The 24,050-nt window shown below is 45.1% G+C and overlaps 1 protein-coding gene across 2 annotated transcripts in view; it reads left to right on the top strand.

The window, feature by feature from the left end:
* FAM13A (family with sequence similarity 13 member A) overlaps positions 1–22,871 on the top strand; it is a 250,247-nt gene extending 227,376 nt beyond the window's left edge. For both annotated transcript variants that reach the window (XM_081109434.1, XM_081109435.1), the window contains 10 exons: positions 142–355; positions 838–976; positions 2,262–2,343; positions 4,089–4,309; positions 4,608–4,691; positions 11,434–11,529; positions 13,052–13,135; positions 17,407–17,603; positions 18,185–18,286; positions 20,511–22,871. In XM_081109434.1, the coding sequence (XP_080965560.1) occupies positions 142–355; positions 838–976; positions 2,262–2,343; positions 4,089–4,309; positions 4,608–4,691; positions 11,434–11,529; positions 13,052–13,135; positions 17,407–17,603; positions 18,185–18,286; positions 20,511–20,637 (1,346 nt within the window). In that variant the 3' untranslated portion in view covers positions 20,638–22,871. The remainder of the gene's footprint in view (positions 1–141; positions 356–837; positions 977–2,261; positions 2,344–4,088; positions 4,310–4,607; positions 4,692–11,433; positions 11,530–13,051; positions 13,136–17,406; positions 17,604–18,184; positions 18,287–20,510) is intronic.
* The last annotated feature ends 1,179 nt before the right edge of the window (positions 22,872–24,050 follow it).

Raw genomic sequence — 24,050 nt, forward strand, 5'->3', positions numbered from 1 at the left:
CACAGGAGGCAGCTAATCGATGACTCTCTCTCATCATTGATGTTTCTATATCTCTCCCTCTCTCTTACTCTCTGAAATCAAAATATATATATATATATATTTTAGAATGATTTTGACCTCTTAACCCTCATTATTTTCCAGATCCCATGCCTGCTTTGTCCTCATGGCAGCAGGAGAACGGGGACTCTGACGATGCGCCCCTCTCCCCACCAGCCGGGCATCTCATTCGTCAGCTTCTAGACGAAGATAGCGACCCCATGATCTCTCCTCGGTTCTACTCATATGGACAGAGTAGGCAATACCTGGATGACACAGAAGTGCCTCCTTCTCCCCCAAATTCCCACTCTTTTATGAGGTAGGTTTTTTTTGGTTGATCAGCAAATGCATCATCATTAGGATAGTCATGGCTGATAGGCAATAATTTTTCTTAATTAAGTTGTAAGTCTGTGAAGGAATATATTTAAAATCCTCCCTCCTGGGACACAGGCTTCATCGTAGTTTCTCAATTGAACTGTGGCCCAACTGCAACATCACATACTGAATTTGTGTTGGCACCTCCTTTCCAAAGCTCTCTCAAATTTAACTTTGAAGCCTCAGCAGACATTTCCATCCTAACTTTGCTAATTATAAATGTGAGCTAGAGGAAATTAAACCCATTTAATAGGTGGGACATATAGAGCCCAAAGTCGCAAAATAAATTAGTAGTCCAGTTTATTTTACTGGAGAGCATGAAGACCATTCACACCCTCCCCCTCCATGCCTCCTCCTCATCCCCCAGCTCTTCCCAGCAGGCAGTGACTCACTGCTGAGGAGCTGACTCAAGGTTTCCCCTCACAGGCAACGGAGCTGCTCTCTGGGGTCCTACGATGACGAACACGAGGACCTGACACCTGCCCAGCTCACACGAAGGATTCAGAGCCTTAAAAAGAAGATCCGGAAGTTTGAGGACAGATTCGAAGAAGAGAGGAAGTACAGAGTAAGTGCCTCCTCTCTCTGATGTGACATGCCAACATGTCAGCAATGCAGAGAAATGGTAAAGGTTTAGCAAGATATCTAGGGAGTCTCAAAGCAAAAAGGCAATAAAGACTGGGTAGTGAACTCTCATACACCTCAAACATCATGTACCAGCATTTTCCTCGCACAAATGTGTTCTTATAAACTAGAGGCCCAGTGCATGAAAATTCGTGCACTCAGGGGTGTCCCTCAGCCCGGCCTGCGCCCTCTCACAGTTCAGGACCCCTCAGGAGATATCCACCTTCCAGTTTAGGCCCTCTCCCCAGGGGATCAGGCCTAAGCTGGCAGTCAGACATCCCTCTGGCAGCCTGGGAGCCCTTGGAGATATCCATCTGCCAACTTAGGCCAGCTCCCCGGGGATTGGGCCTAAGCTGGCAATCAGACATCCCTCTGGCAGCCTGGGAGTCCTCGGGGGATGTCCAACTGATGGCTTAGGCCCACTTCCCTTGGGGAGCGGGCCTAAGCCATCAGTTGGACATCCTTAGTGCTGCCACAGAGGCGGGAGAGGCTCCTGCCACCACCACTGCACTCGCAGTTGTCAGCCCAGTTTATGGCTTAGCAGACCTTCCCCTGTGGAAGCGCACTGACCACCAGGGGGCAGCTCCTGCGTTGAGCCTCTGCCCCTTGGTGGTCAGTGTCGTCATAGCGACCGGTCGTTACACCATTAGGGTCAATTTGCATATTACCCTTTTATTATATAGGATAACTTGAACACTTCAGTTTCCCATTCTGTAAACTTATCAGTGAACCAGAATGGGAAAGTCATTAAATGATGTCTTTTGTTTGGCTACAACTTAATTCAAGATTATCTTCTAAAATTTCATTAGTACTGACCTCATTCTACTCTCAGCTCTTTCCTTGGTATTTCCCATAAGAAGAGCAAAAAGGCATTTTTCAAGGTGGTTGCGGAGTAGAATATCAGACACTCCTCTGCTTTCTATTCTGTTAGCCTGACAGGTTGAACCCTACAAGTAATGGAAACAGGGCCATCCATGGGCCTTATACAAGTTCGTAACCATAAAAATTCAGCATTTTGCCTCTGAGGAATTCTTTAAAAGCATCAAAAATAACCAGATGTAAAGAAGGATGCTGGAATTAAACTTGTGAAGTTTGCCCTGATTGGTCCTGGTTAATTTCTTATTCCAATGAGACTCATGTTTCCTTCCTTCTTAACACAAACTGATCATCAAATGCTTCTTTTTCCTGCTCCAATTCCAAGACATTCACCATAATTTTCCTTTTCCCAGCCCTCCCACAGCGACAAAGCAGCCAATCCTGAGGTTCTGAAGTGGACAAATGACCTTGCCAAATTCCGGAAACAACTAAAAGGTAGGTAAAGCTCTAGACCTATGGCATGGTTTCTAATAAACAAGCCAGGTACATTGCCCTGACTGGCTTGGCTCAGTGGATAGAGCGTCGGCCTGCGGACTGAAGGGTCCCAGGTTCGATTCTGGTCAAGGGCATGTACCTTGGTTGCGGGCACATCCCCAGTAGGGGATGTGTAGGAGGCAGCTGATCAATGTTTCTCTCTCATCAATGTTTCTAACTCTCTATCCCTCTCTCTTCCTCTTTGTAAAAAGTCATATATATATTATTGACTTTTATATATATATAAAAAGCCAGGTACAGAATCTCATGCCTAGTGCCACTGCTAAAATATGCCAGAAAGAGACCTAGCTTGTTTGGCTCAGTGGATAGAGCATCATCCTGTGGACTGAAAGATCCCAGGTTATATTGCAGTCAAGGGCACGTGCCTGGGTTGCAGGCTCTATCCTTAGTAGGAAACGTGCATGTTGAGTGTGTTTTCTCTCCACATCCCGTGTGGTTCAGGATCTGAAAGCGGAGCTGCACACAAATGAAAGAAAAGAGACAAGAGACATGAGATAATTTGGAAATATTGGGGAGCCAGGCGGGCAAGCCCAACTCAAGGAGAAGGACTTCCACTGGTGCTAAGGCCTCACCAAGCTTTTATTGATCTTGGGATAGCCCCTAGGTAGGGAATTTCCAGTAACACACAGACTAACTCATGAGCAGGCAATTTCCAGTAATAGGCAGACTATCTTATCAATAAGGATTTACATAAGTAATTAAATGAATTAAGGTGGGGAGGATTCTTCAGCTACGATTATCTAGATTAACTGGGTGGTGCACAGCTCCGACCTTTGCTTGGGCTTCAAAGGTCACCAGCTTTTGGGGTCTCTACGCTTCTCAGCTACTGAAGACAATAAGTGGTCTCCGACACGTGCAGACTGCAGCCAATCAATGATTCTCTCTCATCATTGATGTTTCTTTCTCTCTCTCCCTCTCCTTTCCTCTCTGAAATCAATAAAAATATATCTTAAAAAAATAATAAAATATGCCAGAAAGACAAGTTCCTTAAGGCTGCTTCCCAGTGCTCTCAGCAATTAGGGGACACCTTCTCCATGGTCTTAATCACAAAGTATCCCAGATTTTCTAAGATGCAAATTCTGTAACATTTCTTCATTTTCCTAAATCGCTAATAAAAAGATAATGGTTTCAATTCAATACTCATTAAGTACCTGTTTAATCTAAGGCTTTATTTGCTGTGGTATTAGAAGACATAGACACAGAAATGAATATAAAAAGGACTTGGCCCCTGTCCCTCAAGGAGCTTGCTGTCTTTTAGGAGACAGACATATAAGCAACTAAATAGAATACAAAATAAAAAATAATTCCAAAATGAGGGACATGAGTCACACACAAAAAGTTGGCCAGCAGTTGGGCACTGGATCAGTACCAGTAAGTACCTGTAAACACGAAGGCAGTAAGTGTAGGAGAACACCTGCCACATTCTGAGAACAGTGAGCAGGTTGGTGTGGCTAAAGTACAGATATTCAATAAAAGACCTAGAGCTTTCTCAGGAATGAAGGTTAGGGAAACTGTTCAGATAGCCCAGGAAGACATTATCATTTTCTCAGGTTTTATATAATAACCTAGGTGTTTCAACTAATGTTATAATTATATACCTTCAGGGAGAGAGGCAGGACTAAGTTGCTATTAACATCACAGACGTCAATTCTCCTATATCTCTGCCCCCAAATTTTTTCAACTAGAGTCAAAACTAAAGATATCTGAAGAGGACCTAACCCCCCGGCTGCGGCAGCGAAGCAACACACTCCCCAGGAGTTTCGGTTCCCAACTTGAGAAAGAAGATGAGAAGAAGCAAGAGGTGGTAGATAAAGCAATCAAGCCCAACGTGGAAGCCACGCTGGACTCCATCCAGCGGAAGCTGCAGGAGAAGCGGGCAGAGAGCAGCCGTCCCGAGGACATTAAGGTGTGGTGATTTGGTGAAGGCCCCGAGCTAACTGCACAGCCTTGCTTGCCTCAGTACTCACCATGCCTTTGCTGCTACAAGGAAGTCGATGTTTCTGCTGTGCTATCATATTTCTAGCAAGGGGTCAGGAGTAGCTCATTCCTAAATGAGCTTGGATAGAGCGAGGAGGAGCTGTTGTGTGAGGATTCTTTTTAATCCTCCTTTTTTTTATTGTTGAACTGAAGAAGAAGAAAAACAAGAAGTTGGAATGTTCACAAATGTTTCCCCTTCTCATTGATGTCTCCTTGTGTTTGTACAGGACATGACCAAAGACCAGATTGCTAATGAGAAAGTGGCCCTGCAGAAAGCTCTGTTACATTATGAAAGCATTCATGGACGGCCGGTATGTGGATACACTGACTTCTCTTTCTGAATGGGCTAAATCCTCTGACTTTAGAAATGGATCTTCCGTGTTTGGTATTTTGCAAATAATGAGGTTCCTTACTGTTTAGCAGATGACTGTTTTCACCGGAACCAAGCTTTCTGAAGGCTAAACCTGTGATAAGAGTTTCACTACCTTGTAGATGCTGAATTTAATGAAGTTCCAAAGAAAAATTAGTTTGCAACTAAAATTTAGTCCCTGGTGTCCTGCTTCAAGGGACGACTGTGGGGAGGCGAGGGGCGTATGAATTGGTGCACAGAGCCCTGGAGTGAGGAGGCTTCGCTGTCCCTACATCTGCCTCCATGAGCTAATACTGGCTCCGGGCATTCTTATCCATAAATAAATGGGCTAAACTTGAATCATCTGCCCTCAAATTTGATCTCTCTGCAGAGCAGTTGCAACCAGTGTTTGTCCATGGAGAAGTCGCAGCTGCCACCCAGAACCAAAAGTGTGAGGAGTCCAAAATAGGGCTCCGCCTTTTCGTAACGAGCATTTGAGGCAGTTCGTTACTCAGCGAGAGTTCGTGTCAGTCCGGGGAAGACAGGAGCGTGATATGCTTCTCTCTTCCTTAGGGAACCTATAGGCAGCTGTCCATGTCAGTTACTCTCAGTAGCCTGTTCAGAATGTTGTCAAGAACCCAGTAAAATCAACTCTTAAAAGCAGGTATAAAAAAACATGAAGTTTATGTCTACAGAAGGATTTTCATATAGCCAAAAAGCATGCATCTCTTTTCCAGTTTCAGCATAGCTATATAATAGAGACAGTTTTTTCACCTGAGATAGGTTCTTTTAAATAAAGAAGCTTCCAGAATAATGCACTAGAGGTCTGTGAGGGCCGGGACCCTGGGTTTTGTGAAGCTAATCCTCAGCCAGTATCACAAGACCTGCCACAGCGTATGCCCAATGAACTATCTGTAAAATGCATCTTCCATGGTATTTTGGTTCTGAATCTATCAGGTTTAAGCTAAAAAAAAGAAGCTGGGGCTGATGGTGATTGATTTTGCTGGCCTGCCCTGCAGTGGAAAAACACTGGCTCTCGAGGATGACGGTCATGTTTCCAGCCAAGTTGTTTTGTTTTTTTTCAAGCCAAGTTTTGTTTTGGATCTTTAAAAGCATTGAACCAAGCAGTAAATGCACTGGAGCTCACATACCTTGTGAAACTTTGTCCTTCTCTACTGGAGGATCCAGAAACTGAACTGCCAACGGTAGGCTCAGAGCTTTGAGTGCCTCGTCATGGCCACCAGACAGCCCCTAGGCGAAGGAGGCAAGGCTTGTGTATTTTACTTCTTTTCATTGCATGGATTCATGGCATGACATTGATTAAAGGCCTCCTTGCCTGGGGCCCTGAGATCTCTCAGCTGCATCCTAGACTTAACCTTAACCAGTTCAGGAGGTTGGGGTTGGTGGGGGTGGGTGGACGAGGTACCTGTGGCTGTGTTGCTGAGGTTCGGCAGACATAGGTTCAGAACCCAGCCCTAGTCATAGAAGTACTCTGTGACTTCGGCACGGAGGTAACTTCTCAGAGCCTCGGGCTCTGTGGGTGTAATAGATGTCTGTCTTAGGTCGTCTGGAGACTAAGTGACCTTACAGGCACACACATTTACCTGTAGGGCGTCTGGCACTGAAGGAAGTTGGGCAGAGTGGCTCTGCTGGGGGGAGAGGGAATTGCCAAGTAAATTATAGCTTTCACTTCTGTTACAATTACATGTTCCGCGCCCTGTGGCCTACTTCCTGGTGACTGAATCAGGAGAAAGAATGCACGTTTTTAGCACTCTTATAATTAGCAATATGAAATACTAGTTTTTGGCCCTGTCTTTCTATTCCCCTTCCTTTCATCATTCTTTCTGATGAAGGAAGAACGCCTTTCCGGGTCAGATTCTAGCATCTCACGAGGCAGGGGACAGATGCTCTGGGAGTTCGTCACTTGTTCCTGGTGCAGGGTCAGGCCCTCGGCCTCGCTCTGGAACATGATGCTCCGGCCTCAGGAAAGGCAGAGTCCGTTTGATACCTGGCCAGTCCACAAATCAGAGTGAACTTTTCATTCTCAGATCCACGGTGTTGCCATGGACCCTGGACTGTAAATAACATTTGGGCAACGCTCTTTAAAAAAAAAAATTAATAATACATGTACTCCCAATGCTAAACTATCATTCCACACTCTAGGATTTTTTAGAAAAGCTGGTGCTCCTAGTTCCTGGGTTTTGCTGAATCTGCAGATTCTGATTTAAAGGGACACTAACTCCAAGTCACAGGCCAAAATAATTATCTGCCAATTCTATACATTTTAAAGAAGGCCGTTTGCTTTCACGGGGCACGCAGTAGGCAGACTGACATGTAACAAAACACACTCGTTTACACACTGACACATATTCCCTACAAATTATTATTAAAGTGGCCCTTCTCAGTATTGAAGGTTCTCAGGCATAGACAATGTCACAGAGGGAAGCAGCGCAGATGGCTGCAGCTCCCTGCTCTGCCTTATTCGTAGACCCCTGCTTGATGACAGGGGAGAGGGAGAGAACGGGTTGCTTGCTCAGAGCTCCTGGGTTCTTGAGTCTCTTCCTCATCAGTATATTTTAATCTCACATTTTAAAACCTTGGGACACCCAACATCATGTTCAAATTTAAATGCAAATTCTAAAGCTATATATAAGTACTCTCCTTTGCTTTTTGGGATTATCTGATCGTTGCACAGTTAGCCTACTGTCTTCTACCTGATAATGAAGAAGAGAGGGTTGTCATTTTCCAATCCATGGGCCAAGAATGCAAGTTATAGGAATCCAACTCATGTCTTCTGCTAGCAGCTTTATGACTCAGAAATACCCATCCACTCATTCAAAGGCCTATTCTTGGTCAGTAGGGGAATCCCTGATGACTGATGACTCAAGAATAAGAGTGTCAGCCTACGAATGGTTTTCCCATGGCCCACTTCACATCCGCCTGTCCTTTCCTGACAGTCCAGCCAAAGCCCTGCTTTGTTTATCTGACTCTTGGTTGGCTTTTGGCTCTGCTCACAAATCCAGCACGCACAATCGCATGTGACAGGTGAAAGCTATATTAACTTTTAGTATGAACAACCCTTTGGCTTCAGATATATAGTCTGAAAATAATTCTGGTGTAATTCAAGTTGTATTTCTACTTTCTACACTCAAACTTAAAGATCTTTGATATTTTTTATGTTCAGATACTTTTATCAAATGCCAGTGTTAAAGTTGGTGGAGTCAAGATGAGTTTCAACTTTCCATAGTCAAAAACTGAATTATATTAGATCATTTATAGGTGTTAGCTCCTGAGGGTCATTAATTTTAAACATGAGCAATTCATAGAAAATCTAAATGTCAACAAAATAAGCCAAAGAATTAAGTCAGTGAGCCTCTTCATCTAATCCAACTAGAAAATTTGGGTTTTGAACAAAGAATTGAAAAGAAATTGGTTTTGGTGAAATTTGCTCTATCTGTCTGATTTTACCAGCTAAGTCTCATTCTGTAAATCAGAGATGTTTCTGCCAGCAGCTAGACTACAGTGGGAAAGGGCTGGCTGCTGCTTTTTATTTGTAGTGTGCCTTTTGGTAACTAAACCATCTATTGTTTATCTTGCACATTAGATCACACCACATCATGTGTTGACAGTGAAGATATGCCTTAACTTATCAGCAACACATTTAATGGATACATCCTGTATCAAAAAAAAACAAACACGATTTCGTGTGGTCCAGTCCTAAATTTTGTCATCTCACAGGTGAAATTTGTACTAGCATTCCGTTTCTGTTCTTCAGACTTACTTGTGGCTGTATTTAACTTTCCTTGAAGGATAACATAAACACAGAAAAGAGCCCAGATTATATGTCTTGATGTAAACAAATCCAGGTAACCAGCATCCAGATCAAGACACAATATGTTACCAACCCCCCATTAGCTCTCCCTGGTGTCCCTTCCCGCCCATAGCATGCCCTCCTGCCCCACCGAGGAAAACCACTCTCTTGACTTCTAACACTATGTGTGCAATGGAAATAAAATGCAGAAGACAAATAGCAATCTTAAAGATACTTCATCTCTCATCATTTAAGTAAACGGGAAATGCATGCATATCAATGAATTGGGTATACTAATTATGTTTGGAATATTTGTTCACTCATTCTGCAATATTTATAGACTATTTCTATTATGTCATGCACTGAAATAGTTGCCAGGGACAGAAAACACAAGCTCCTGCTCTCAAGAAGCTTATAGTCTAAAGAGGAAACAGAAATGTCAACAAACTACAGTTATTATCCTATATAGTAAAAGCCTAATATGCTGAGTGTCTGGTTGACCAGTCGGCCGTTCAACCAATCAAAACGTAGTATACTAATGATATGCTAAGGCCATTCAACCGCTTGCTATGATGTGCACTGACCACCAGGTGGCAGACAATCAACTGGTTGACCAGTCACTACAACGTGCACTGACCACCAGGGGGTAGACACTTCGACTGGTAGGTTAGCTTGCTGCTGGGGTCTGGCCAATTGGAACTGAGTGAGACCAGCCCAACACGCCCTGGAGCCCTCCTGCAGTTCCCTCTCCCGCTGGCCAACCTCCCGCATCTCTCCCCAGCCCCAATTGTGCACTGGTGGGGTCCCTCAGCCTGGCCTGCGCCCTCTCACAATCCAGGACCCCTCGGGGATGTCAGAGAGCTGGTTTTGGTCCAATTCTGCAGTCCAGGCCGAGGGACCCTACTGGTGCACAATTTCGTGCACTGGGCCTCTAGTAGAGTATAAAAATGTATCATCCATTGGGGCTGCTATAACAGATTACCATAGAACTGGGTGGCTTATTCAGAACTGAAATTTATTTCTTGCCCTAACTAGTGTGGCTGAGTTGGTTGGACATCATCCTATGCACCTGGGGGTTGCCAGTTTGATTCCAAGTCAGGGCACATGCCCGGGCATTCGGGCTCGATCCCCGTTGGGGGGATGGGGGGGTGCAAGAGGCAGCCAATTAATGTTATACTCGCACATCGGTATTTCTCTCTCTCCCTCTCTTTCTAAAAATCCATTCTAAAAACCTTTTAAAATGTTTATTTTTCACAATTCTGGAGGCTGGGAAATCCAAGATCAAAGTGTGAGCTGATTCAGTGTCTGTGAGCAGATTCGGTGTCTGGTGAGGGTCCTCTTTCAGTTTCATAGACGCAGTCTTCTTGCTGTCCTCACATGGCAGAAGGGGGTGGGTACAGGGGAGCACTAGGGGACTCTTTATAAGGGCACTAATCCCATTCATGGCATCCCACCTCTCATTACCCAGTCACCTCTCAAAGGCCCCACCTCCAGCCCTAGTTGGTTTGGGTCAGTGGATAGAGCGTTGGCCTATGGACTGAAGGGTCTGGGGTTCGATTCCAGTCAAGGGCACATGCCCGGGTTGTAGGCTTGATCCCAGTAGGTGGTGTGCAGGAGGCAGCCTATCAATGATTCTCCCTCATCATTGATGTTTCTCTCCCTTCCTCTCTGAAATCAATAAAAATATATTTTAAAAAATGGTTAGCTTTTAAAAATAATAAATAAGTAGAGACGAGAGAGAGAGAGAGAGAGAGAGAGAGAGAGAGAGAGAAAAGAACAAAGGCCCCTCTTCCAAATACCATTACATTGGGAATTAGCTTCAACACGTGAATTTTGAGTGACACAAACATTCGGTCTGTAACAAAGCAGATGTAAAATTACAAATCACAGGTTGCAGTAGGTGACACAAAGGAGAGAATGAGCAGGTCTTCCAGAATGGGAGATGTTGGAAAATGTCTGCACAGAGGAGGTGGCTCTTGATCTGAGTTTGCCAAACCACAGCCATTCCAGGACAAAGGGAACTAGACAGGGAGGTATGGGACAACCTAGTCTATCCTTGGAGCTTGAGGTATGATGGGAAGGAGGAGAAGCAGCAGATAAAGAGCTTTAAATACTATATCAAATACTATACCAGAGACTTGGGCTTGATTCCTCCCCACTACCTATAGACCCAGTCCTTTAAGCATATGTGAGCACTATGCCAGATTTTAGGTATGCAGAGATGAATCAACCCATGTGTTATATTAGCCAGTATTCCTTGAAATCCTACTGTTTGCCAGAATCTTGTCCTTAAAAACAAAACAATTTCATGGGGTTTGAGAAAGACATCTAAAAAAATTCTGATTACAAAACTGCATGGTAAGTATAATAACAGGAATACATGCTTTCTTCTTTCCTGGACTAGAAAATAGTAAATTATCTGGGACAAGGATGGGGAACATCCCGTATAAAGCCCACCAAATCATTTGGTCTGGCCCTGTCAAGGCATTAGGGCTGAGTTAATTAAATGTTTGATCAAATATAGCAGGCTAATCTTTAAGTCAATAATTTTTTATGGCTCGCAGATGATGTTATAAACTTTTAAATGGCCCTTGGCAGAAAAAAGGTTCCCACCCCTGGTCTGGGAACGCTGAACCTTGAGGAGTTTTAAACAAGGAACTAAAAGTGATCATAGTTTTGATTTAGGAAAACCAAGCTGCTAATGGAGTGATTCCCAGAGTGATCTGTAGCTAAAGTAGATATTTTAAACACCAACTGAATAATGTTGTCAGTTTAAATAAATTTTGTGAGAATAGAGAGACTTGATGTGAATCATCTGTACTTTCTCTAGACCCAGAGCATGCTGGGACAGCTGGTAGCCTGGCTTCTCAGCTCTCTTGTTCTTGCTTTCCAGGTCACCAAGAATGAACGTCAGGTTATGAAGCCACTCTATGACAGGTACCGGCTTGTCAAACAGATCCTGTCCCGAGCCAACACCATGCCCATCATGGTGAGTTCACCTCTCTGTTGTTGGTTACCTGGTTGAGTAGGCCCTGGCTAATAGGAGGGCCCTAGCCTGCCTTCTCATTAAAGAGTAGGCTTTAAGAGTTGATCATGCCATTAATATCAATGGCCCATAAGCTTGAGGAATGAAGAATTTGTCAAAGACTTCTGAGACTACACTGGTCAAAAAAAAAAATGAGCAAATCTGAAGCTGATAGAATTTTTTTTTCTTTTGAGAGTCATGCTTGGCCAGGAACATCCCCCTGACACGTGCTGGGCCGACTCCCCCACCCTGTCCTCCGAGACAGCACCCAGGGGACAGGGCTGTGCTTTCTCCAGGCCTCTGCACACCAGGAGTGCCTCTGGCCCCAGGGGCCACTGTGAATAGCCTTCTCTCCGCCTCTCAGAGGGGATACAGGGCTCCTATCCAGAAGTCTGCTAAGGAACTCCGGACAGCGGGCCTTCTCCTTCTGGAGGACTCAGAGAAGTGTGAGGTGGAACGGGGGTGAGGCTGATGACTGTGAAGGTGCTCTCAGAGGCCACCATCCTGGGACTTAGCCGCTGTTGGCCTCTGAGTTTTGATTTTTGTCTGGAGCAGGGAGCAGCAGCTCTGGGAGAGCCTTTCAGGACTGACCAGCTCCCTCCCCCCCACCCCACCCCCAACCCCCCCCCAACCCCCCACCCCCGCACTCTGGGCTTCTCCACCTCCCCCTGTAGTGCCCTGTGAATCCATGTCCACTTCCTGGGGACTCCTTGCCTCTGTCCAGGGCCCTGAAGGCGTCCTCTGCTGGCTTCTAGGCTCTTCAATAAGCAGACACCGCCTCCTTGTGTTGTTGAAGGGCATACTCCCCCTGGCCACCACCCCCCATTCCTCTCCCGCCTCCCTTTATTTCCTGGCTTCCGCTGGGGCCTTCACGCCTTTTCACAGTGCACGTGCTCCTGTGACTGAGGGAGGGTCCAGGGACTGCCGGCTGGTGTGTTTGAAGGGAGCTCCTTTTCTAGAAATGCCCCACGGAATGAATTAGTAGCTAACCAACACAAGGATTAAATCTAAGGAATCGTTTTCATGCTTCAGTTAGGAACCCTTAGTGTCCCTGAATAGGGTGAGTGGACAATGGGGTCGTCAGAGAACCTTTGCATCACGTCTCGCGCGGTCGCTGTTCTAGGTGAAGCTGTTAAGTGCAGGTGTTCTTGTGGTGGCTGCGATTGGGGAGGAAAGGGGTGGGGAGGCAGGTGGGTGGTTCTGCTCGGGGTTCCTCTGCGTGTTTGGTTAAGGTACGTGTGTGCTGTTCTTGCTCTCATGGGAGCTCCTTGGTTGGGCGGGGGAGGAGTGGGGCTCTGGAGTGAAGAAGCAACTTGAAAAGAACTTTGGTTGTTGCTGGTTTTCCTGGGAACTTTTGGTGGGAGGGGGTTAGAGCACATCATTAAAGGGCAGCAATGAATCCTGGTGAGGCAGAGGAGGCAGAGAGCTGGCAGGAAATGGGGAGGGGCTCGAAATGTAACCTACTTGTCAACGCCGCCTCTCGCAGGGTTCCCCTTCCAGCAAGCGGAGAAGCCCTTTGCTGCAGCCAATTATCGAGGGCGAAACTGCTTTCTTCTTCAAGGAGTCAAAGGTGAGGACCTCCAGCTGCTAACCTCTTGCTAAACCTGCCTCAGTCCCCTCCCTTTCTCCTGGGAATGGAAGGGGTTGTGGTTGGGCCTTCGGTGATGGGTTCTGGTAGCATTCCCTACACATCTGCACAGAGCCAACTTTGAACACTCCTTTTTTTCTTTATATCTTGTATTAGCCGATTTCCTTAGTTTCATGTCATTCCCCTGCTTTTTATTGATGTTTTGTTTGTTGCTGTTTGTTTTCAGGGATGATTCTTTTGTTTGCACATTGGTTTTTGTTTTGGGCCCCCTCCCCCCCCAATTTGGAGAACAGTTTCTCTATATTTCAAATTTTTATTAAATTAGCTCATTACATAACTTTCTTTAAAATCTCATTTAATGAGTTTTTTAAAAAACCAAAATTAGCAAAGACAATATGTATAGCACACAGTAAAAAGCTAGCATTTTATAGACAAATACCACAGTTGCTGTTGGCAGATTCGCTGGTTCAGTTTCACCCACTCTTTCTGCCTCTCCCCTTCCCCCTGGCACACTTTGTCCTCAGGCCTAATTTTATAATCTCTTCCTAATCAGTGAATGTAGTGCTGGGACCAGCAGTCACTAAACATATGTTCAGATTTATTTCCCAAGTAATTATGGATTTTAGACAAATAACCCTTGTTCTCAGTGGCTGCCTTTGCTAGAATGGGAGGTACCATCTGTGCTCAGAGATCTGTGTCCCTGTAAGGACCTCATGGCCTGCATGGGGATCAGCCTCTTTCATGTTCTTGTTTCTAGATAATTGAACAAACTGGGTGGCCTTAAGTCGGGATCTAGAGATGAAGAGTCAATGCCAACCTTTAAAAAAAAAATCAGTGATTGTTAAAGTTGGAAGGGGGAAGCAAAACCCAAAGCAGAAGTGAGTTTTAGGAGTGTCACTTGTCCTGTTTCTGTCACAGTTCCCAGCCTGGGGTGGTCCTGTATTTACCGTAGTTAGGAAGGATTATTCCAGAATATGGGGCCTCGTTCCCACAAAGGGATGCCAATTGAGAACGGCTCCCTGTTCTTCCCTAATTCTCACCTTTATAAGCGGAGGTAAGGTACCAGAAGCTACATGGGCCTCCCTTTCATCTACTCTGTTTCTTTTCTTACCTTTTAAGGGTCTTAAATACTTCATACACCTCATTAGACAATGACTGTGCTGACTGTTCATATTATTTTAAATGGAATGTGTTTTATGAAAATTCTCTAAATGTGAAATTGAGGTGACTATGCTGTATTGTATCTTAAAAATTAGAGCCATTTCTTACAATAAGACTAGAAAGAAGACACATTTTGTCTAGCCGGTAATTTCACACAAGAATCACGTCACCATAATTGAAGAAATTTGGGCAATTATATGTACGAAAATTAATGTATTTCTCTGAGAATCATGTGATAGAACTGTTACTAGATTAAAATGTGTTCTTTAACACCTCCAAAATATGACAGGTAAAAATTGCTTCATTAAACAAATGAAAGGCATACTAATGACGCTCTTCTTAAAAAGAGGACATTCTTTCAACTCCTGTTGTTTATCTTGGTTAATTTTTTCACAAGTATACTTTGGCCATGGCTCTTCTGCTGGGCCACATGCATTTCAGATAATTTTGCAATGATTGCAATGCTTTTGTAAATAGTGCAGTCTTTTAGTTAATTTTGTTCCAACTGGCCGGGCTGGTTAGCATGTATTTGGATTATACTAATTCTTGACAATTCTGAAACAATTTAGAATTTGGTTTGTGTACAGATAAGAAGATTGTATGTAAGTGTTGTTGTTGTTTTTTAAACCATCCCTTATTTTAAATGTTTCTGGGGGGAAACCAGTGTGTATGAAATAAGGCCAGCTCAAGCTCTGAGGCCCTAAGTCTTCCAGCCCAGAAATCCTAGAAGTCATCTCGGCAGATCTCCTACCCAACATAAAAATTTCCTCTAGAACTTGGCTGACAGAATGGAGACACTGACCCTAAGAAGAGATTCCTTCTCCAAGCCTGACAAGTTTACAGCACCAGGGAGACTAAGCGCACTCATTACTGGGCTAAACATCAATAGTAACTAAAACTTACGCTGTTTTGTAATTATTTATTAGATATATATAATTCTAGAATGTACCATAAGTTTAATAACTATAAAATCTTACAGTTAATGAATAGAATGAAAAGTTACATCCAGAGTTACTATTGATGTATTACTTCCTACTTAGAGGCCTGGCTGTGCCCTCTGGAACGACATGGAGCATGCACAGCGCTTCTTTCGTGAGAGCACTTCCTGCAGTCAGTCACCTGCCCTGCCCACTCCCACCCGCACTCTGTGAACATTTTCTCCAACAACTTCTTACTGTTTCTCATATGATGTGGGTGCCAGACCTGCCGGCAGCCTAGTGGCTCTGCTTATACACACATCAGTCTATCAGCATCCTTCTTAAAACTGATACCCAGAGCTATACACCCTTCTAGATGTGGTTTAACCAGCAAGGCAGAGGGTGGAGGACTAGTCCGGACCTCCGTGGGGAAGACCTCAATGGGCCCTTCAGCTCCACACGTCTGTGACTGCGTGGCTGTCACTGTATCATGAAGGTATTGTAATTTTCCTATCGCAGGATGTCTCGACTTCAGCACTGGACACATTTGTGCCCAGATAACGCTTGTTGTGGGGGGTTGTCCTCCACTCACTAGATGCCAGTAGTGCACTACAACCACACCATCCCCAGGGGTGACCACCATAAATGTCTCCAGACATTTCCAAAGGTCCCCTAGGGGGCAAGATCAGCCCAATTGAGAAGCCCCGGTGGTGGCCTGTCTCGCGGTTGATTTATGCAATCCCCAGCTTCCTTCCCACGGATTGCTTAAGGTCTGTGTGTCCAGCTTTCTCCCCAACCTAATTGCAGGACCTTGAATTTTTCCAGTTAGCTACTTTTGTACTTCTATTCCAACCTTACGAAATGGAGTATAGATTTTGTATTCCAGCATACCGGATACCCCACCCGCCTTGCATTACCTACACGTTTTGTAAATAGCCTTTTGTGTCTTTATCCCGGTGACTGATAAATGTTGAGTAAGGCAGAGTCAGGTAAAGAGCCTACTACAGGCTTTTTCTCCAGAATCACGTCACCACTGTGTCATCACTCTCCACACTTTCACAACCAGCTCACCTCATTCTTTACTGAAATCCCATCAAATAGGGGGAAATGGTGAGTTCTCATGATTTGTTCATAGGGGCCAGTGCTGATCACTGTCAATCCCTGTCTATCAGTTGCTCACAGATTATCTGTATATTGATTCCTGCTAACTGCTCATGCCTCCTGAGGTAGATTTGCTGCTTTAACTGGAACTGACGTTGTGCTTCCTTTTGTTCATGGAGCTGTACTCCTAACCAGTTGCTTCCTTTTTCTAGATGTTAGGATGTTTTCTCCTGGTCTGATTGTATATTTTGGCAGTAAATTACTTATTTTAAAAATCTTTATTTCACTATGCTGTACACCTGAAACTAATACAAAATAATATTGAATGTAAACTAATTTTTTAAAAAAATTTTGTCTTTTTTCAGACTGTGATGTTATTTCTTACCTAGACTTAACATAGCTTTAAAATTGACACTAAGAAATGCTAATATAACAGTATTATTTTTCTAAGTGCATTATCATCAAGACAGGCAAAGAATATGATACTTTCCTTAGAATCTTGGAGGCCGAAAAATATACTCATGACTCTTGGACATCCCTTGAAAGAACTTAGGAGGTTTATGATTCAAGTCATGGAAGAGAAATGTTTTGATCTCAAAAGTTCCCTAAGATTTTGTATACCAGGCAACCACAAATATTTTATAATCTCAGTCCTTAAATAGAAAGGCTATATTGTTCTATTTCTAAAAACGTTCATCGCTTAATAAAAAATATGTCCTGAGATATGCAAGCAATAGAATTCTGAAAACTGCTTGCCAGTGGTGGGTTTTGTCCTGTTTTGTCTGAGAATCTTTAGATTAGTTTGGTTCCTTTGATTGAGGGTATAAATGTTAAATGTGTGTACACCAATTTTTATCATTTTTTTCCCTATTGAGTGGCTGTGTTTAGTTTGTGTTACCTGCTGTGTAATATAGCTGTTCAATAATATGTACATAAGGTATGTAGGTGTTGCTAACGGTAGCTGTAGAAGAAACCTTATGGTGTCAAGATAATTAAGATTGTTAAATGATATTGTAATGAAAGGGTACCAGGAAAAGTAACCAGATTTTGGCTGGGGTTGCTGTGTGTCTCCAGGAAGAAGAGGAGGGTTCGGAAGAAGACAGCAACACCAAGCCAGACTTCACGGTCACTCTGAAAACCGGGTTCAGTGCTCATTGTTTTCTCGACCAGTTTGAAGATGGCGCGGACGGGTTTATTTCCCCGATGGACGATAAAATGCCATCCAAGTGCAGCCAGGACTCCGGGCTTTCAAACCTGCATGCTGCTTCCATGTATGTCGTTTTGGTGGTGGCGGTGGTAAAATATTTGGGTGAAGATAACTTTCCTAAATATTATTTTAGTCTTTATACTTACACTGGCCGACAAAACACAAGTGACTCACCTGGGGTGCGTCTGTGTGACTAAAACAGTGACTTTTTATTTTTAATTCCGGGCTCCGTTTTTGTCTGTGCTTTATCCTGTGTTAGTTGAGGGAGCGTCTGAGCTCTTGCTTATCCAACCAGGCAGTCTCTACAAATGGCATTGTGTAGCTCTGTCCTCCACGGCTCATCATGCAGCACTCACTGAGCACAGATGTCATCTCTTTCTCTCAAAACAAACTATGACAGAGCACCTGGGATTTACAGGCCCAAAGAATTTACCAGTAGCAGGAGCCAGAGCTGTTGTCATTGTTTCAGGGCATAGAAATCATGCATTTCCACTGACCCTCAGCTCCCTCAACAGTTTTTGCACATATGTGCTTCCCCCAGTGTCCACAACCCCACCGAGTTGCACATTCATTGCATTTATGACAATTCAGATTTAACTCGATTTTCTTCCCTTTTCTCCCCGCCCCCCTCCGCCCCTCTCTTAGGCCAGAACTCTTGGAACACCTTCAGGAAATGAGAGAAGAAAAGAAGAGGATTCGAAAGAAACTTCGTGAATTTGAGGACAATTTCTTCAGACAAAATGGAAGGTAGTGCATGTGTTCCCCTCCCCCGTCCGTCCCCCCCCCCCCTCCCGCACACGCGTCCTTTTCCTTTCCTGGCAGGGCTGTGGGATGCCTCCCAGGCGGGGGCCCTCTGCATCCGTCTCCCTGTAGCCCAGTCCCGGGGTCTGTGCCCAGGGCCCCTTTCGAGGTCGACTGGGAGGCGATGAGGTTCGCATGGTCCTTAAGGGTGCTTCTTGGGGGGTGTCCAACACCCATGCAGACTGACCCAGCATTTATAAAACAAACCTGTCACATCACATCGTAATCTAAGACGAGCAGCTTGAAGCTACGTTTCCAGTCGACAGCACTGGCTTGTTTTTGTGTTTTGTCTGAAGAAACTAGAAGGAGAAGTAGGGAATTGAGGACTTTAAATCTTGCTGGTTTTAAAGCACATTTTTAAAGTAACATTTGGATGAAAAAATATACAGGAAGCAGTACACCCGCCTGACTGACAGGGTACTTTTCTCCAGCGAGTTTAAGGCCAATGGAGTCCTTAGGTAACTGTGCTGAGCATCGTCTTCCCTTTGCAAGTGACTGCACACAGCATGTCTGGCTCGGGCCACAGCGGGAGGCAGGGGCAGAGCAGGGAATGGATTTGCGTCTCTTGCACTGGAGTTAAGTTTTATCATTTGGAATTGATTTTATTTTCATCCAGTTATTTGAACAGTGTAGATAGAGTTTCTCATTAAGTCAGTCCCCTTTCGTACTTCTCAAAGGTGTTGGGAAATGAAAGGACCATAAAAATGAACTTTGGCATGTAGAATGTGTTGTTTTCCGGTTTATTTCAGTCACTGCATACACTTATGTTTAGGGTTTCTGATTTGGATTTGTCCTCTAATGACTTTCTCGAGATTTATAAATTTTATACCTAAATATTTGCTTTTCTCCCTCCGTGTGTTGCAGGGTATTTAGAAAATATAGGTGAGCAGATAAAAGAAATCACCTCCGAAGTAATACTAATACCCAAAGACAAGCCAGGATTAATGTTCTGATGTGTTTCTTTCCAGTCTTCTTTCTAGGCACATTTTTGGTTTGTCTGTTTCCTTTTTTTTCCATATAATTATAGTCACATTATGTGCAGGTATCCTATACATGAGGCACTAACTATAATTGTATAAAATTCACAAGTAATCAGAAAGTATAATTGATGGGAACTCACAATCATCGTAGAAGGTTAGAACTCTAGGGGACTTCCGACATCGTAAAATCTGGTTCTTCATTTTGTGTCTGAGGAGATCAAAGCCCCTCGGAGGGCCCGGCTGGGGCTCTGCCCACCACCCTGTTCCTTCACTACCCTGTGCCAGGAAGCCATCTAGAATCATTTCCCTGAACCAGGCAGGCCAGCAATAAATACATTTATTTTTCGTTCATTGAACAACATAAAAATAAGGTCCACGCCATTGCCTTTCCCATGTTCTTCGTGATCATGGTATCTCCCCTGCCAGGTAAGTATTTTCCCATGTTCTTTAATAAAAAGAAAAGGAAGCCTGATGTTTGAACATCTGACGTGTGCATTTCAAGGTGAAATGAGAAGCGGACGGCACCGCCTGGTGATGGGAGCCATGGCTTTGCAACGGGACTGGCTTCTCGGCCTGCGCTCAGCCCGTGTGCAGTGTGGGTGACAGGCCCGCAGCTTCCGTCCTGAGGGTTATGTTACACCCCGGAGACAGAGCCACTCAGCACAGGGCCTGACCTATGTAAACATGCTCTCCATGGATACTGTGCGTGTAAGAGAGTGCATGTAGAATTACTCGTGGACGGTAAGGGCTTATTAGTAGTATATGACTCAGTTGTTGAATTCTAAGACTAATACTATAATAATTAGTTAAAAAACACATAAATTATGGATGTACCAATTGCTAACTAGAAATGTAACGGTTTATTAGATGAAATATGTAAAAGTGAGAAAGCATTAAGTAGAAATAAAGGATTTCAGTGTAGGGAGACTCTTAATGTGAGTGCATACATACCAGCAGCAGAAAGAGGGCATTTCTCCGTTTCTTAGTCCTTCGTGTCATCCTACAAAATGCCAGATCCTTGTCCTTCACTGCGTGTCTAAGCCCAGCCCCAGGCTTGCCCCCCAGGGGCGCTTGGCCACACCGATGCTACGGGTTGTAAACTGCATGTTTCCGCTGATAACGCGCCCGCTGAACAGCATCATCCAGGAGACGGCCAGTGATCCTCAGCCCCTGTCATTTGTTTCCGTTAGAAATGTCCAGAAGGAAGACCGCACTCCTATGGCTGAAGAGTACAGCGAGTACAAGCACATCAAGGCGAAACTAAGGCTCTTGGAGGTGCTCATCAGCAAGAGGGACGCTGATTCCAAGTCCGTGTGAGGGGCAGCCCCGCTCGAGCAGAGGGGCCGGCGTGCATGGTGACCCTGCCTCCCCCGGCGAAGAGCAGCTCTGCAGACACCGGGAGGCAGCCTCAGAGCTGGACCTGCAAAGCCTGGAGCCCTTCCGCCTCCAGGCCTTCCGCCTCCAGGCCTTGGGAGCCGCTCGTTTCCATCGCTGGCCTTAGAAGCCACCTGCTGGGAGGAGGCCGTGCTGGTCCTGACTTGGGAATCCTGTAAGGGAAAGTCGGGGTCCCTGCGTTCATGGCACTCGGACACTCGCGGGAGCCTTTAACGCTAGCGGTGATGAATCACTACATGGAGGCACCTCATCCACAGAGAATGTGCACTCTGCTCCCATGGATAGCAGAATGCAATCTAGCTGGGATGAAGCCCAGCTCAGGCCTTCCTGGAGCAAACTTGCTGGGCAGCTCCCTGTGCTCTCTGGACCCCGTAAACGGGGCCGTGCACTGGAGCCCTCTTTGCTGCCCCGGCCAATCCTGTGACCTGTCCACAGAGCGGCGCCTGCCCCACGCGTGTGAATTGTTTCTCGGCAGCTCTCAGGGCGGTGGAAGCTGCGTCTGCCCAGAGAGGCAGCAGACATCCCTGCCCGTGTGCTTCGAGGCGTCCTCCGCTGCCCCGGAACCGTGGTCCCTGCGGGCCTGGGTCACCGCAGAGGACAGAGGGAGGATAGCAGGAGCTGCGCTGACGCCGATTTTTAAATCCGGTAACAGGGTGCCGAGCCTAGAGAGGCCTTTCCTGAACGTTGACTGCACTCACCAGTCTTGGGATCTGAGCATCAGAGACGAAGCGAGGCCAGCATGTTGTGTGGGGCTCCCGTGTGGGGCTCGGCTTCGTGTTGGCATCAGCCACGTGGAAAGGGCCTCGTTTCAGTCTTAGCCGAAGCGCATGAGGATCGTGAGAGTGAGAGCGAGAGCACCCGTGTTCTCAGCCACCTGAGTACTTACCAATTTTTTTTTTTTTTTAAGTAAACCTGCACTAAAATCCCCTCCCTCAGGGGTAAATGTAGCCCTTGGATCGCAGCCCAGGGCAGAATCTAAATCACACTATTTCAAGATCATGTATAAAGAGAACAAATCATGATGTGTAGCCGATTACGTTATAATTTTTTTCAAAGACTGTGTCACAAAACTGTCTATATTAGACATTATGGAGGGACCAGGGAATTTCAGACACCAAATCATTCATCTCCACAGTGTGCTGACATCACCTCGTGATTTGTTGTTACTTTTTACGCTTTTCTGTCCGCACCAGGGAAAGTGGGTTCTGGTTCTGTCCGCCCTGGGTCCGCCCTGTGCGCTGCGAGGCGGGGCAGGGTCCGCACACAGCCGCAGCCGCTGGTTGCCGGGAGGGGGCGCTCCGGCAGCTCTGCCTTTTGAAGACAAGGTTGCAGGTTGGACAGGACCACGGGACCCCCACCTCTGTGTTGTGCCATTTTGTGTGTGTGTTTTTAAAAAGAAGAAAACATAAAACTCTATTGACCATTTGTCAGTTTCAGAAAACGGGTTCTTGAGAAACTGGTCAGATGGGATTTACAGCAGCCTTTCCCCTCGCTAAAGTGAGGGGGCAGCTCTGTCGACTGAAAGCCGTTCGAGCTTCGAGTGGGTGAGAAAGAATCCTCTAAATTTGCTCCTAAGTGTGTTTCTGTAGGAGCGTGAGCAGTGTGTCCGCAGCGCCCTGGTCTCATCCACACACTTAAAGACGGTACCGAACCTTGTAAATGTAAAGGCAAATGAAAATATAGTTTGGTATTCTCTGCTCTACTGTTTACATTGCAGATGGCTATAATTTCAAGGAGTTATATTATAAATAAAATGACGCACTTTAGGATGTTTTCTATTTTTGAAATCAGAAAATGAATCATTCACATGACCAAAAATTGTATTTTTAAAAGAAATACACGCCTCGTCTGCCCCTTGTAAATAATTGTTCTCTTAAATAAGCTACGATATAAATCACATCATGACCAGCTGAGTGTTAAAGCACATCTGTTTAAGAGTATTGTTTTGAAAATACTAACGTGCAGAGGAATTTATAAAGAGGAAAAGTTATATAAATGAGAAGTTTGTAAATGTTTCGAAATCTACTGTTTCTGCCAAAGGTAAGTTATGTAAAAGATTTATTCAGGAAACCCCATTCAAATTTGTACGATTCAATAAAAGACACCACCAAGTTACAGTAAAATAAATTGTGTAGGGAATGTCGTGTTTTCCTTTGAAAATTCTAATCGTCTATATCCTCTGTGGAATGGCACCCAGAATTAGGGGGCGGGGGGGGGAGACCTATTTACACTAGATCCTATATGAAGACCCGTTCGTAGGTTCCGACTGCCAGTAATGCTGAGGCGAAAATTGTTTCCACAGCAACCAGTTCCGCAGCCCAGGGTCTCAAGGCCCTGGAGGCAGCACCTTAATTGGCTTCACTCCGGGCTGTGTTTTTCCTTTGCTCTCTCGGGAATGTGTGTGCTTACTGCTACGTGCCCACAAAACAAATGTCAAGGGCTACTTCTTCACAGTGAGTAAAGGTGAAGCATGAATAAACTTGATTGTGCGGTTGTAAGAATCAGAGCTAGAAGAGGCTTGTAATTTCCACAAGCATTTGCTTTTATTGGGCTTAGTCTGGAGTAAACCCTGAAATAGATGTTTACGGGAAGTGCGGTACCATGACTGCGTTTCATCTTGGAATCGTTTAGTTCAGGTTGCACTTGTCAGTCATGGATGTGCAAGGTTTAGTCTGAGGGGCCTGCTTAGGCGTTTTCGAGACAGCCGACGTCTTCCTGAGCTGGTAGAAGAAAGCCGGCCGGTCTGGGATCTCCGATTCAGGGGAAATTTCAATGAAATAAAATCAGATTAGATTTCTTCCCTTCGGTTAGCAGGTGGCACGCAGGATCAGTGTGGCCTGGGCAGGGACCAGCGGCGTCCCGGCTCTCTGTAACCTGGGTGTGGTTTTTGCTTTGCCTCATTCTGTGCCACACGGCCCAGTGCAGAGCGCCTGTGGCAGGTGCGTCTACAATATTAAGGGTTTTTATCAGAATCAAAGGATGGCCTCGGTGCCAATTACTTTGGTTCTTTCTGGGGCTGCCTAGTTCTCAGTAGACAGAATTGGACCCAATAGCTAGAACTGATCACAGATTTACAAGAAAAATCCAATTTTAAAGTTTGTTGCTTAATTTTTTAGTGCTGCTTAATCTGATAATGAAGATGCCATTTTTCGTAAGGGTTACTCCTTCCTACTTTTGATGCTGTATGAATACCTGAGTGCCGTAAACTCTGAACTGCTCTGTGAGAAGGTTGTAGTCTAAATTCCCTTTGCCTCCAATAGGGGTCTCCCTGACACTCTGCCTCCTGGGTCCTCCCCATCCCCGCTCCCTTCTCCGCAGGTGGGAGTGGTGGCTTC

The sequence above is a fragment of the Myotis nattereri genome (genome assembly GCF_964212035.1).
Source record: "Myotis nattereri genome assembly, chromosome: 1".
In the NCBI taxonomy this organism is placed as follows: Eukaryota; Metazoa; Chordata; class Mammalia; order Chiroptera; family Vespertilionidae; genus Myotis; species Myotis nattereri.